Here is a 15421-nt window from a genome sequence, read left to right as displayed (position 1 = left end):
TTAATGTATAATCCTAGAATCGTCCCCAACTTTTAAATGACACGCTCCATAAAGCCCCTGCAGATTCGCTGTCTGCCCTTTTATGAAGCTGTTCACTGCAGTACCATTTCCAAAAGAGAACTGCTGACACACTGCTAACTCAGCAACACTTTAAACATGCACACACATACACGAGCAAACAGATGCACCATGTGCACACACACAAAACTAAACACACAAACAAACCTTATGTTCTCGGGGTGCATTGTAAACTCGTTCAATTCAGATAACAGTAGGACATTCTAGCACTGTATCAATTTAATCTCTTAAATAGACTGTCAGCGAAGCACTTTTTTTTAAGCTATAACGTCATTCTATTCTACATGCATCATTCACAGATCTATTTCTGTAACTGTAAGCAAAATATAAATGGAATTAGATTTTGGTTCTTTTTTTACAACAGAGGGTTTTGTTATAGTAGCCCTTTAAAAGCAAGTGAATTAGCTGAAATGCATAATGGAACAGTGGAGTGCATGAACAAATGTACAACAGCAATACCAGAGCGGAGGCAAAGCATGCAAAGAGAGGAAGCAAGTGTACTTTAAACCATTAAGAAAAATCCAATTAGATTCAAACAGGGTAACTGGATGCCAATTCAGATTCTTACTTTATTTATCTAAAAGGCAAGTGTACCTCACTTACATGCTTCAAATGTTTCTCATTCCTATCTCCAGACAATCAGAGACCTCTTTGGGTGACAGGTGTTTATTTAGTAAACCCCGGGGATCTGGAGGGGGGTCATCAGATATCCCCCTTTCCCTTCATATACAACTAAATCAAACATGACAAATAACGAAACAGAAAAACAAACAATGACCTCTGCTGGGAACTTCCCCCTCATCCTCCATAAACCCTTCACATGTATCAGCATGCTTCATCTTGATCAAACACACACTACTGGAAGTTCCTTTAACACTGGAGCCGTACAAACAAGCCCTTCAGCAGAAAACGCTAGCAAAACAAACACTTGTGTACTTTATATACACACGTATATCGACATTCCTCAATGTATCGCTCTTCTATCAACTCCTTTTTCATTCTTTCCTATTCCTCTTATGGTTTTGAATGCTGAACAGTTTTATAAAGAGATTTTTCCTCTTATCACACTTATCAAGCCTTTATGTTTAGAGTCTTTTACACATGCTGAAAACATACAACAAATGAACATAACCATGTACATATCTACCTTTAAGTCCATCCAACCATCCAAACAACTCTATATTCATCTGTATCTGTCCATCAATCCATTAATTCATCTACATTTCAATCTATCCACCCATCTATTCATCTGTTAATTATTTATCCATCTATCCATCCGTCCAACTATCTTTTTATCCCTGGATCCATGCATCCCCCTACATTCATCTATTAATTCATCCACCCATCCCTCCGTCCATCTAACTCTCAATCCATTTGTCTATCCATTAATTCATCCATCTATCTTTCCTCTAACCCTTCTAATATTCACCCATTTGATCCTGCATCCGTTTGTTCATCCATTAAATCAGTTTTTATCTTTTTACCTTGCTAATCATTTGGTAATGCATCCATCCAGATCCATATATCCATATATCTTTCGATCTACTGTTCAGTATTTGTACATTTCAATCCAGCCTCCATTCCTCCAATTATTCATCTATCTATCTGTCTATCTATCTGTCTATCTATCTATCAGTTCATCGACCTATCCATCCCTCTGTCTATCTGTTGCATTCCCTTCCTCCTCCTATTCACCTACTCATCATTCCATCATCCATTCATTCATCCAACACTCTAGTCTGTCTGTCTGTCTATTTATCTATCTATCCAGCCCTTCGTCTGTTCCCATCAGTCTAATTCATCCATCTATTCTGCATTCATCCAACATTCTTTATATCCATGCTTCATTCAGACTTCCCTAATATTCCACCTGTTCATCTATCTGTCATAATATAAAACTTTTCTTGTAACCTACATCCATCCATCCATCTCTCTGTTTATCTGAGGTCATGTGAGGAGAGGAGAGACAGAGGTCGCTTACTTTGACACTTGAGCGCAGTGCTGCTGATCTGGCGGTTGCAGGCGTCGCACCAGTCTTGGCTCAGGCGTCTGGAGATGAAGAAGTGGCCCTCTCCCCTCTCTGCCTTCACCCTGGGGTCTCTCTGGTTGAAGATGGACCATGCCTCCCTCCTGAGAGGCTCGCTTCGCATCTTCACTACTCCCGACTTTGCCCGTGTCAGCTTGTCGATCGCCAGTCCTTCCAGTTCGTCTGTCGAGCTGAAGTTTGACCGCGCCGAGAGATTACTGCGAACTTCTTGCGGGGATGAAGACGCATGGATCTTTGCCGCGTCCTTCACCGAGCTTCTCCGGCTCCCGGCACTGTGTCTGCGAAATATCCCGTTATTATTGTTCGCGTTCTCTCGGTCCATGTCAACAGTCGGTCCGTCCATGTTACTACGTGACGTGCCGCATCGGCTGTGTGATGCTGAAGGCGGCTCGTGGAATAACGCTAGCGATGCTGAGACTGCGGCTCTCCCGCTGTCCATATCACTCGCTCTGTTTCGTGTTTTTATCTTGTCCAGCGACCATTTACGCGTGAATTTCTTCCTGTCGCTCGACTTCAGTTTGTGGAATAGTTGCTGATCCGAGTCGAGGTGGTGTTGAGCGGGGTGCTGTCCTAAAGTGACGGACGCCATGTCTTTCGGCGTAGAGTTGTATTTGGGCAGAATACAAACTAAATAGAAGCGCCAGCGGCGGGTGTGGCGCGCACACTGAATCAGCTGCGCGCTTTAAATGTCACTGGCTGCGCAAACCTGCCCCTCACTAACCAATGATTGTTGCTCACTTCTCGTTATTCCACTAAATAATAGAAGAAAGAGAATTTTAAAAATGCCAAGGCTGCCCCTACAAACTCTGTTATTATCACTTGTTATTCCAGCTAAATAAAATAATTTAGTTTCTCTGAGAAATAGAGAATTTTAAAGGTGCCATGAATAAACGATATTGTCACTATTTATAAGAATTTCAAATAAGCTACAACTCTTATTTTTATGTATAGTCGCACACAGATCGATGGGGCCCTCCCAGAAATTTGCCTACGTAAACATTCCCCTGCATACTTCAAATATAAGTTATTTGTATTGTTCAGTTTTATAACTATTTATGCTTAATTATCTATATTATATATAACTACACCTACATAGACCTATATACTTATACACACACAAAGACACATTTTTAAATAAAATATTTTCACCAATTCTGTTCATATATTTATTAGCGCCATATAGTCTGTCAAGTACTACTAAACATGTAATGGGTACCTCTTTCCTCATAATACAGAAGTGAACATGTTAAATGTTTTTTTTTTTTTTTTACATGTAAGTTTACAAACAGGCAAAAGGAAAGTTGATAAAATTCCATTTTAAGTCAAACATATGCAAGCTTTGTAAGGTCTCTGTAAGGTCATAGTTCCCCCAGAGTGGGGAATTCCCCTTAACTCACACTCTGAAATGTGCCATCAGAACCCACCAAACACATCTTTCACTTTCCATATTGAAATGATCTGTAATACAGCATTGTATGAGTCTATTGACTCTTGTCAGTATTTGCAGGATGCTAACATTTGGAGTAATTTGTGCAGTTTTTCAAAGGCCCAGGTGAACATTGTCAAATAAACAAAGCCTCCTCTAAAGCTCGATGCTGTGTGATACTCTGTTGTGATCAATGGACTAATTCAATTAGTGCTATTGCACGGTTATCTCTCAGAAACAGAATCAACTACAAAGCAGACTGAACTCTTCTCTCTTTATCCCATGACTGTGCAATAGTTACACCATTGTTGTCAGCTGAATACACTGTGCCATCAATATTAAAGTCTCATGAAAACTGCTGTAGTTGTTACAACAGATCTATATTTCTATTTCATTCTTGGCTGTTAAAGTCAATACTAATAGATTGCATGAAGATAAAATGCAGTAACTGCATGAACACTTAATGTAAGAGTTTTAAACACACCTGTTTTCCTTTAACCTGTCACAGTACAGTTCAGGGAATCGAGAGCAGTCATAACTCAATTTGTGCTTTGCACATCAGTACACATCGAGCAATTTTAGTTGCCTGCCCTGGTAACAGACATTAATCTGTTCTTTATTGTTTGAGAGGTTCAACCAAGAACTTTATTTTTTTATATATAGATGTTTTGTTTAGCTTTCCTTTAGCTCACAGATTCAGGCTCTGTAAATATAAATATGGTTGTGCATTCATTGAGGTCTTCATGGTCTGTTGGCTTGAGGTACTTTTTTCTCCAATGGCAGTGTAGCGGTAACAACTGCAAGGCTTAAAAAGAAGATGCCTTGTTAAATTTGAAAGGATTTTCTACACAAAAACATTGGTTGTACACAAAATCTTTCACAGCTAAACACTATACAGTACCTTTCTATCATGTTGTTGTTATTCTGTAGCTCCCGTGCCACAGCCTCCATCTCAACCTTTAATCTGTTCATTCTGGAAACAATTTTTATGTTTATTGATTATATGAAACTGAAAAATGCTGTGTTATCTTCAATGCAATGACATACTTGAAAATCATGTGCTCATCATCTTTTTTCTGTCCATCCACCCCCTCAGCTCCTACAGGCTGATGGAGAGCTCGAAGCACAGCTCTGTCCAGAATCTGCAAAGATGGAGAAGAACGTGGTCAAAAGTCAGGATGCTACGTACTGTGTCCAAGCTTTTTGTGGATCAGGAACTGTATAAATGTCTGAATTCAGAATAGTTTGTTGGGTTTAGGCAGAGAGAGATATGAATTATGAGCAGGAATTAAGGAGAGGATCAGACTTGACATTGCTACTGTAGCCACGATTAGACTCTCCTTACCTATACTTATTTAATTCTGAACTGAGAGACTTACCCAAAGAGTTTGCACAAAAAATAAAAAATAAAACACTCAAATTCATAATGAAATGCAGTTCTGAGGTCAAAGTAAACAACGATCACTGTTAAAAATACAAATCTGCCCTCACAGACATTATTTCCAGATGAGCTTGAGCCCAGACTTGGTCTAAAAACTAATTTATTGTGCAATTTTAAAAGAGGCTGTGTGAGGAAAAACAGAAATGCTCACTTGTGTGAAGTCTGTGAAACACAAAATTTAGCTGTAGTCGTGCTATACAAATAAAGTCAACACAAATAAGGAGAACTGCTGTACAAATCTTTAAAAAAAAATATATATATGTAGGGGAAGTCGTGGCCTAATGGTTAAAGGGTTGGACTCCCAATCGAAGGGTTGTGAGTTCGAGTCTCGGGCCGGACGGAATTGTGGGTGGGGGTAGTGCATGAACAGCTCTCTCTCCACCTTCAAAACCACGACTTAGGTGCCATTGAGCAAGGCATTGAACCCCCAACTGCTCCCCGGGCGCCGCAGCATAAATGGCTGCCCACTGCTCCAGGTGTGTGCTCACAGTGTGTGTGTATGTGTTCACTGCTCTGTGTGTGTGCATTTCGGATGGGTTAAATGCAGAGCACAAATTCTGAGTATGGGTCACCATACTTGGCTGAATGTCACTTTCACTTCACTTCACTTCACTTCACTTCACTTCAAATACAAATTCTGCCCTCGCAGACTTTCCTTTCTTTGGGATTTAACCCAAAGTAAGGTAACTTTTTATTTGCCAGCTAAATTGTTGTGTAATTTTAACACTGCCTTGTTCTACTTTGGACAGGGTTAAAATCACAAAATGAGTCTGTGAAACACTAAATTTACATAACCTCCACAGGGACAACTTTTCATGCCTGAATAGGGCTAAAGAAAGTGTCTTTTGACCTTGTTCTGCTGGACCTCGCACAGATGCAGATCCCCCATCCTCTGGCGGAGGACGACTCCAAACTGCTCTAGACTCGCCTGCATCTCATACAGAACCCTGCAGAAACAACATTCACATGATCATCTGCATATGTTACTCTTTGACTGCTTTTTTGCTGCTTAGACAAAACACCTTTGACGGTAATAAAATGTGTATCACATATGTTTGACATTAGGGCCCATACATAATGTGATTTTCAGTCCATGTGACCTCTGTCATACCTGTTCCAGCTGCTAGCAGCCATCAGAACATCCTGGTATTTCTGCAAACAGTCATCCTTAAATAAACTCTTGACCTTCTTTATGTATGAAGACAGGTTGAGCCTGAGCAGAAAATAGTCGTTTCTCAGTTTAATCACTGTGAGAATGGGCACTCATTCAAGATGTTCCTGGTGTTTAATACTTACTTCTCAAACTTGTGAATCTGTTCGTCATTGTAGCTGAGCTCTGGGACAGAAAGAGAATACATTAATAGCAGTAAGAGCACTCATTTCAAAACCCTCAACCCAACACCATAGTTCAAGATAAGTATTATTTTAGCTGACTGGCTTCTCTGCAGAGTCATATCTAACATGATTAAAGCAGCCAGGCAGAAAGGGGGGTTATACTGTATTCTTCTGTCTCCATGCTTGCCTGTCTGGAATGGTCCGTACAATCAGATAAGGCAGCACAACAGTGCCTCCCTTCTCTGCAGCACAGTACTGAGAACTAATCTGACGAATTTTAGCCCTGGCTCCACTCATCAAACCCAAATGTAGATTTATCAGTAATTTGTTGTGTTATATTAATATGAGAGAAAAAAAATGCTTCCAATTACTTCCTGTCATTCTGTCTTTGCAATACTGCTGATGTACTGCAACAATCTTCCCCAACAAAACCTCCATCTTCTGGATGCTGCATTTAGAGGAAGGAAAAATTATTGAATTATTAACACAGGATTAAATTGTAATAAATACATTTTATTTATATAATAATATATTATAAATTATGTTAAAACCTTCCATAATAATATGCAAATGTATACATTTTAATCAACCATATGAAGCATAGATTCTTATTTATTAATATTTTTAAATAAATGAATGCCTGCGTATTTGTTTGTGTTAAACATGTGATAATATGTGATGTTTATTATTGAATTCCATTTCTACAGAACGAGTTCAATCAACATTTGGACAAATGTTGAACTGAAAAGTTTTACTATGTTATGGCACTGCAAGATAAATGTTATGTAAAGTTTTAAAGTTTATTTCCAAAGTTTAAAAAAAAAACTATTATTGTAAACTATAATTTCCCCCCAAAAGATCCCAACAAGGCTGTGCTACCTCTTATCCTGGGCCAGTGTCTCGGAGTGTTTAGACAGCATCACACGCAAATGCTGTAGTTGATTCTGGAACTCTCTGATTCCACTGCTATACATCCGCTGGAAATCCTCTTCAATCTACACACAACGATAAACCTGAAGGATGCATACTATTGTGTGTTCCAGTTCATTTATTCAAAAAAACATTTCACAAAGCACAACTCTTACCAGTGGGAGCTTTTTCTTATGGTCTACAAAGTCTGGAAACTCATGAGCAACCCTCTGAGCACTGGTCGGGAACAATCAAGAGACATCCATCACTAAATACCTTACTACATATAACGCTCATCAGATTCATGACACCATGTTATAAACTAAAACACAAAATCAGTCAGAATCTCACTGGTGGATTCTTACAATAGATGGAGATGCTCCTCAGTGCTGATAGAACAAACCAGCTTCATGTTCACCATGCCTATCCTGTGTGCCACATTACTGCATTCAAAACCGGTGTTTTCACTGAAAAGTCAAGAATATTATTATTGGACACACTAAAATGTCAAGATCAGGTTCGGTTTTCTTGTGGCAATAATTATCGCGGGACTGACTCATGCAGAATAGTGATTATATAAGAGCTCACATGTAGCTATGGAACCCCTGCAGAATCAGTTCTCTGTACTTCTGGAGTGAGCGGGCTATCCGAAGGTACTGATGGATGACCCCGACTATGGTCTTTAGGAGGAACAAAAAACAACAGGTCACAGTGTGAGACTCAGGGATAATGGTGTTATAATGTTCACTAAAAATAAGCACCAAAGAAAAATAACGAAGAGGCTTGCTTACCTTGGAGAAGGTGTAATCTGCCATGACGTCAAACTTTGTGGGCATCGCTGGAGCCTCAGCTATAGAAAAAATAAATTTAAAGATGTGATGGCGGAAAATTAAATGGAGACAAAGTTACCTCTGTAAATGTGAACAATTTATTTATGAAAATAAATAAACTAAATTACACTGAAAAACATAAACTTAAGACTTCAGGATTTATAATATGGCTCATAAACTTGGCATTGGGACCAGGAACACACACACACAGAAAAAATACATTTATTATGACCGTACGTTCTTTGTATGGATGGCCTACTAGTTTCTCTGGATGTCGGCTGATGAGAATGATAGGGCGGTCTGGAGTGGTTGGGGGAAGGTTCACTATTTTCATGCTTGGCTCCAATATGAGAGGATGACCCAGAAAAAGGTACTGTTGAGCTGCCGGTTCAATTCCAGTTTGGGCCTGAACATCCTCAAACAAGATTGAGACCCTTGAGGATAACAACAACAACCACATATTTTGGAATCACTGTGAAAAGTAATTCAGCCTTATTCATACTTATATATAATTGTGAGTACCGATAATAATTTTTAATTGATTTTAAATGACCATTTGGGAGCCTACACCTACATGGCATCCGCATTCAAAAAAAAAAAAGAACCAGAATTTCCTTATACAGCAACCTAAAAATGTATTGGGCCACATTTGAGTGAAGTTGCATGGAGTACTTCAGCTGTATTTGCTGTGGAGAAGAGATTAGAAATCTCTTCTCGAGGAGCCCACATACGTGTTATGAAAGTGGATGTAGATGGTGTGTGCTGTGGCTTGCTGGAGAGAGAAGATGTGGACTGAGATGCGGTGCAGAATGTCAGTGGTGGCAGAAAAAAACTGGACGAAGCCCCAACACTTCTCCTGATTTGCTTCTAGTATGCTGGCCAACACTGGGACCAGCTGGGTCTTTAAACCCCTGCGAAAAAACAGAGCCGTTGGTCATGTGCTACCAAGAGGCTTCAGTGTTCAGAGAACCATCAAGAAATTCATAATAAATAAATGCATGAAACTTAAATGAGTCACAATATATACCTATTTTTATTTTGACATGAATGAAAACAATCCAATGCGCTGTTATATTGTGGATTTTTTTTTTTAATCATTACAAATTTCCAGTAGACAAAAAACTAAGGCCAATATGAAAATTAGACATGACTTAGGACCTTAAAGACCCATTCACACAAAGAACGATAACAATAAACAGGATAACAATAGTGGTGTCCACACTGACAGATAACATTGTTTTTATATGCATGAGCTGCAGTTAGGCAGTTTTTATAGTCCATTGGCTGAAAAAAAAGTTCCTCAAATTGAATTAGAATGATTATCAAGACATTGTAGTTATACAGTTATCATCCTCGGTGTGGATGGCCCTTGATACAGTATGACACATTGATTTTGACCACACTTTTTCAAAGAGAAACTCACTCTGAAAGCTGGCAGCAGTGTGGCAGTCGGTAGCTCCATTCAATGGGTCCCTCATCAACCTTCTGCACACCTGCTATGGCTCCCTCTGGCTTCTCTGTTGTGATTTTGTACCTGGGGAAAGCACCAAAAGTCACCAAAAATAGCACCTAAATATGGCTCATTTAAACTTTTACAATTATGGTTTATATATAATTTATTATAATAAGTAAAACAGGGGAGACTTACATGATTTTCTTGTTTCTGCGTGGGCCTCCATACGGTATAAAAGGAAGACTGCCAGTGGCAGCATGGTAGAAGGTGACACCTATGCTCCACAGATCCACAGACACACCATAAGCTTTCTGTTGGGGCTTCCTCAACACTGCACGCTCATACATGTCCGGATGCTGAACCACACAAGTTATTACATAATCAGACACATTATCATTTGTTATATTTAACAAATAATACAACAGACCCCTTATCCGATTATGTCAATTAGGGCTGTAGCTATCGAATATTTTAGTAATCGAGTATTCTACCAAAAATTCCATCGATTAATCAAGTAATCTGATAAAATGTGTTTTTGCTTAATTAAAGTGCAATATTAATTTTGCAAGAGAAAATAAGACTCCCGGGTCTCTTAAAATGAACAATTAAGTTTTCTTTTTTAGGAAATCTTTATTTTTATTTTTTAAATGTATAGAATGCAATGCATAAATCAAAAAGAAACATTTAATTATTAACCATTGTTTCCCTGTCTGTACTTGTACTGTGAACAATGACAATAAAGTTGACAGATGAATTAAGTACATTTAAGTGCCATTCAGTTGGGGTTTTAAATAAAGCATTTTCTGAGATGCACATTAAACACTAAACACATAAAACATTAATTTAATTTATCTTTTAATTATTTAAAATTAAGCAAACTTAACTTTTTGGTTAACAAAGGGGATTTACTATAAAAAAATAAAACATGGAACAAATGTTGTGCAATTTAAACCTAAAAAACAATAATTGATAATTTGATTTTGTTTTTTAGTAGTAGGCTATGGACATTCTGCTGAACAATAGTAATACATATCTGGCAAATACTTGTCTTTAAACTAAACCGGACTTTTAATTTGATGGGTTGACATCCCTTTACAGTTCTGTGTATGTGATGTGACAACGGTCAAATGCTCATGAAGTGTCTGTCAGAGCAGTTCTGGAGATGTTGTTTATGTTCACGTCCTTATTTAGTGAGACAGCAGACGCTGAAATCATTGCGAGCATCACACGCGTTTCAGTGTGTGTGACAAAAAGGAAGTCTCGCTTCCGCTCCATTCATTAACAGAGACATGCAGGATTCATATTTAAATAGACTGTTCTGGCTTAATATTTACAGATATTAGTCCATATCATTTGATGTAAGTGCAATTACCTATTTTTGATTAATTCATTCAAAATTTGGCAAATTCCGTGCCATTCCACGTTAAACTGTGAATTCCGCTTTTATGACTGGATTCCGCGATTCCCTCCGCGTTTTCTGCATCGCGGAAATCATAGGGCCCTAGCTGTGGTATGCCAGCTCTATCTTGCAATGGACACACGCCACGACGTTCTCTTGACGTTTGCCCGAGCGCTCAAATCAAAACACTGCTGCGCTTGTGTCTTCTTCTGCGTTGTGGGTGACGTAAACGCGTTGTGTCACATTAAAAAAATCATTGCGAAAGAACCTGACGTGAGATTTAAAATAAATTAAAAGAGGCTTCGAGGCAGAGCAATTTGCCTCGATCACTTTTTGTAATCGAGTTACTCGAGGAATCGTTTCAGCCCTACTTTCAATGCTAGCAGATTAATGTCACTTAAATGATTCCTGATCTTGCTACAAGCTCTAATGCATTATTTAGTACTCGAAAATAACATTTCTTAGAGCTGATATGAGATTACACTGAACGGTTCACTGTAATATTAATACTGCTACATTTACTTCTATTAGCTGAGATAATTCAAATACATTTTTATTATTTATATACATTTCCCTTTTGAGCTAATTTGCAACATCAGATAATATGTTTATTCACAGACAGATTAAAGGAACCACATCAAATGCCTGATTACATTTCTGATAAGCAACTACACGTGCTGTAGTTTCTGTGAATCACTGAATACAGGAAGAGGCACCTATGAGGTTTTTTCAGCATTAACCAGATAATAAAAATAAAAAAAGATTCTTACCAAATATTCCTCTGTGCCATATATGGACACAAACTTCTCATCGTCCTCCAACTCACGAGCAGCACCGAAGTCTGTCAGCTTGTACACCGAGCGTCCATCTTCACCCACTTGCCTCATGATATTGCCAGGTTTGATGTCTCTGTGCACCACCCCATTCTCTCGCAGGTGGTTCATTCCTTGGACTGTTTATGAACCAAACAGAAGAAAAACAAAATGTGAGGAGAGCTCCATTTATCCACAGGAATGCCTCCTAACAGGTACATGTGCAATGGAGTGGAAACTAATTTAACTACTTAATTTCCTCTGTTGGTTCTTACCCACACACTGTAATACGATGAGGAACTCTGACTCTGGAAGTCCAAACGCATTCTCAGGTCCCTCTAGCAGGTTCAGCAGGCTGCCACCTGAACAGAACTCCATCACCAGAACCTTCTGCTTCGGATTCATATGCATCTGACATACACAAGAATAGAAATGAAGGCAGTGTGTTGAAAATTCACCTCTAAGATCAATGATCTATTATTGGTGGAAATGGGGTATATGTGGAATGTTAGCTGCTTGTCTGAGAAATTGTTAACAGCCATATGAACTGATAATGATATACATATAAGGCCATTTAAGGTAATCTATGGCTAGTTGTTTTTATCATAGTATATTTTCATTGTTTTGAGGTCGGTAAGAACCCTTACGCTCACCAAGGCTGCATATATTTAATTTTAATACAGTAATATTGTAAAATATTATTACGGTTTTAAAATGATCTATATTAAAATATTTTAAAACTGTATTGATTCATGTGATGTTCAAGCTGAATTCTCAGCAGCCATTACCCCAGTCTTCAGTGTCACATGATCTTTCAGAAATTCGGAGCTCAATAAACATTACATATTATCAATGCTTTGTTGAGACCATTTTTCATGACACAAAATTGAGTTTATTTATACAGAGCAATTGTTTGGAATAGCAATATCTTTCAAATTCCAAATATTTTGATTCTCCAGTTCCTTGTTCTAAATATTTATTTCAAAATAAAAGCTCAGACTTCTCAACAATAGTGGATATAAATGCTTTCCATAGAAATGGTTGCAAATGTATTATCATCCTTGTTTCATGTTATGTTTAACTGTTAAAAGATACAATGAGCCGTGTACTAAAGCTGAATAATTATCAAATCTTTTTCACTGTACTATATACAGTGGTTTTGAGCTGATGTTTGGAAAGTTGGGTAACACTGTAGTATAGGGACCAGTTCTCATATTGGCTGTTTATTAGTACTTATAAAGCACATATACTGCATGACCATATTCTAAAGCCCTAAAGCTATTAAATACCTATAAATATAAGTTCACAACTACCTTACTATTAATAAGTAGCAAATTAGGAGTTTACTCAGGCAAGAATTTAGTTGATCTTTGTTAATGCTGAGAAAGTTGGCCAAAAATATCCCTGACACCATGCATCATGAGAAACTCAAACATCAAAGTACCATCTGAAAAATCAGCTCTGCTGTGGCTGGAAAATCTTGAACAGTGTCACAAACCACATCAGATACGTACCTCCTCCACAGCAAAGAGTTTAACAATGTTGACGTGATTGAGTTTCTTCAGCACCTCAAACTCCCTCATCTGAACTTCATACGGCCGGTTGTAGCTCACCAAGTTAAAGACCTTCACTGCAACCAGCTCACCTGTTTTCTACAGCAATATAAAGTGTCATTTAACATAAAGCATGACCTGTATATGACCTGTATGAGTAATGGAAATAGGAAAACTGTAATAATGATAAAGTACTTTGTTTCGTGCTTTGTAGACGCTTGCTGTGGCCCCTTGACCAAGAACATCATCCAGCGACCAAAGGTGGTTTGCTGTACTTACTGTCATTGAGCTGACACAAGCGGATGACATGATGGGATCTGTGTATGACAGAAAAACAATCAAAGATTCTCTAGTATGGTGAATATTTAATGCTAAGCCTTGTCCTCCACATTTAAGACTTTTTTTTTCTTTTTCAGAATTTAAACTATTAAACGAACCAAAAAAAAGCTATTCACTTCCTTCCTGTCACATAAGATTTTAATCACCCAGGTATTTTACAAATGTTAAAAACAACAAATGGGTGAAAGCTACATGTGGTACTTTTTGTGTAATGGATTGCAGCAGTTTATGGTTGTCATTTTCCTTTAGTAAATATTTTTCTAGATGTTATCCATGTTTTATTTCTCAATGACATACAAGCAAACAACCAAATAAAGGATAAAAAAAGGTATTCACTTCCTTCCTATCACATGAGGGTGTCAGGTTCCCCTACTACCAGGAAGCATAGCGAAGACAAACCCTCCCAAAGAATTATGTCTTTTAAGGGGCAAAATATTGAGGCTCCTTTATCCAGATTGGATGCATTTCATTCTAATTGGTCAATGACCCTAATAAATGTCATGACTAGTAGCTTATGATTACATTATAATGTTGAAATTCAGACAAGCAATGAGTTTTTATTTACATTATTATTATTATTATTATTATTATTATTATTATTATTATTATTATATGAAATCGCCTATTACAGTCAGCCATTGAATACTATGAACACTTATAAACACTTATTTTTGCCAATGTTTTGATTTGATTTTTGGATTAAATATATAACTAGGCATTGATCGCTTTCTAATGCATTGTATTAACCCATTTGTGGCCACATTTTTCTGAATGGGTTCATGCATATAGTCATGTTAACAGTGTCCTAATATATTCTGCATTTATGTGAATTTTTGTTTCCAGAACTTAAACTATCACACACACCACACACACACACACACACACACACACACACACACACACACACACACACAGTATATCTACGTCTACTGTATGATAAACTGAATTATATCTGATGTCATATTATACTGAGTTAATACCTGAATTCATTCAGGTCATATGTAATTCATGTTGCCAATGAACTCCTGGTTAGAACCAAACAGTAAATTAAGTTGAATGAAATTAAGATTTAAGTGCTTTATTTTTAATGCTAAACGTAAGGTAAACCGAATAAAAGACATATTTTTCGTATCCAAACACTGTTGTATTAAGCAAAAGTGACTCACCGGTTTGTTTCTGAACACAACACCTCTCAAAAATCACTCACGTCACAACAGAGGCGTCAAATAAAATCCATTTCCTTTCTATATGACCTGCAAACACGGAATATACATTAACATAATCGTATTTCACACACACAAAAAAACAAGTTATTATTTTTATATAGAGAGAAAAACGTCGTGTGAACTGCCAACAGTCTACAGTAACGAGGATTTCCTCTTCATATAAACATATCGATATCCTCATCACTCTGTCTGACAACACAAGAAACCGCAAAACCAACCAACCAACCATTTGTGTGTTAGATGCCAGCACATTTTCCACTTGAATCCGAATGTGTCAATCCCTGCGTGTTTTTCTGTGGACTAACTAACGTTACACCTGCAGTCCTCCTGTGTAAGTTAAGTTATGAGAGAAGAGCAGCTCGACGGAAACCAGAGTCACCAGCAACTTTCGTTTCTGTCAGGAACTTCCTTGTTCGGCGCATCGTGTTTGCGTTAAGGGTAACTTACTGGTGTATTTTTCTCTTAACGCATGTTTTCATCTGAAAGTTAGACAGAAAACATAACACACGTTAAAATATTATGTTTTGTTGGTCATTTTACGTAGTATATGTACTAAGTTTCTAACCACTAACT

General features: G+C 37.8%; 2 protein-coding genes across 2 annotated transcripts in view; both read right to left on the bottom strand.

Moving 5' to 3' along the window:
- rassf5 (Ras association domain family member 5) overlaps window positions 1-2847 on the bottom strand; it is a 36076-nt gene extending 33229 nt beyond the window's left edge. The window contains exon 1 of the mRNA XM_026275824.1: window positions 2060-2847. Coding sequence (XP_026131609.1) covers window positions 2060-2714 — 655 coding nt within the window. The 5' untranslated portion in view covers window positions 2715-2847. The remainder of the gene's footprint in view (window positions 1-2059) is intronic.
- A 430-nt stretch (window positions 2848-3277) lies between these two features.
- Window positions 3278-15416, bottom strand: ikbke (inhibitor of nuclear factor kappa B kinase subunit epsilon). The gene is made up of 22 exons (XM_026275823.1): window positions 15075-15416; window positions 14789-14875; window positions 13479-13600; window positions 13245-13382; window positions 12006-12141; window positions 11689-11870; window positions 9715-9875; window positions 9490-9600; window positions 8798-8977; window positions 8304-8500; window positions 8028-8086; window positions 7825-7916; window positions 7602-7703; window positions 7413-7473; window positions 7207-7322; window positions 6699-6775; window positions 6289-6328; window positions 6104-6205; window positions 5843-5939; window positions 4599-4693; window positions 4453-4524; window positions 3278-4356 (listed from the first exon to the last, which is right to left on the bottom strand). The coding sequence occupies exons 3-22, from the start codon at window positions 13590-13592 to the stop codon at window positions 4293-4295; spliced, it is 2196 nt and encodes a 731-aa protein (XP_026131608.1). The 5' UTR covers window positions 13593-13600; window positions 14789-14875; window positions 15075-15416; the 3' UTR covers window positions 3278-4292.
- Window positions 15417-15421: the final 5 nt, after the last annotated feature.

The sequence above is a fragment of the Carassius auratus genome, chromosome 11 (genome assembly GCF_003368295.1).
Source record: "Carassius auratus strain Wakin chromosome 11, ASM336829v1, whole genome shotgun sequence".
In the NCBI taxonomy this organism is placed as follows: domain Eukaryota; kingdom Metazoa; phylum Chordata; class Actinopteri; order Cypriniformes; family Cyprinidae; genus Carassius; species Carassius auratus.
This window is presented reverse-complemented; position numbering and strand designations above follow the sequence as displayed.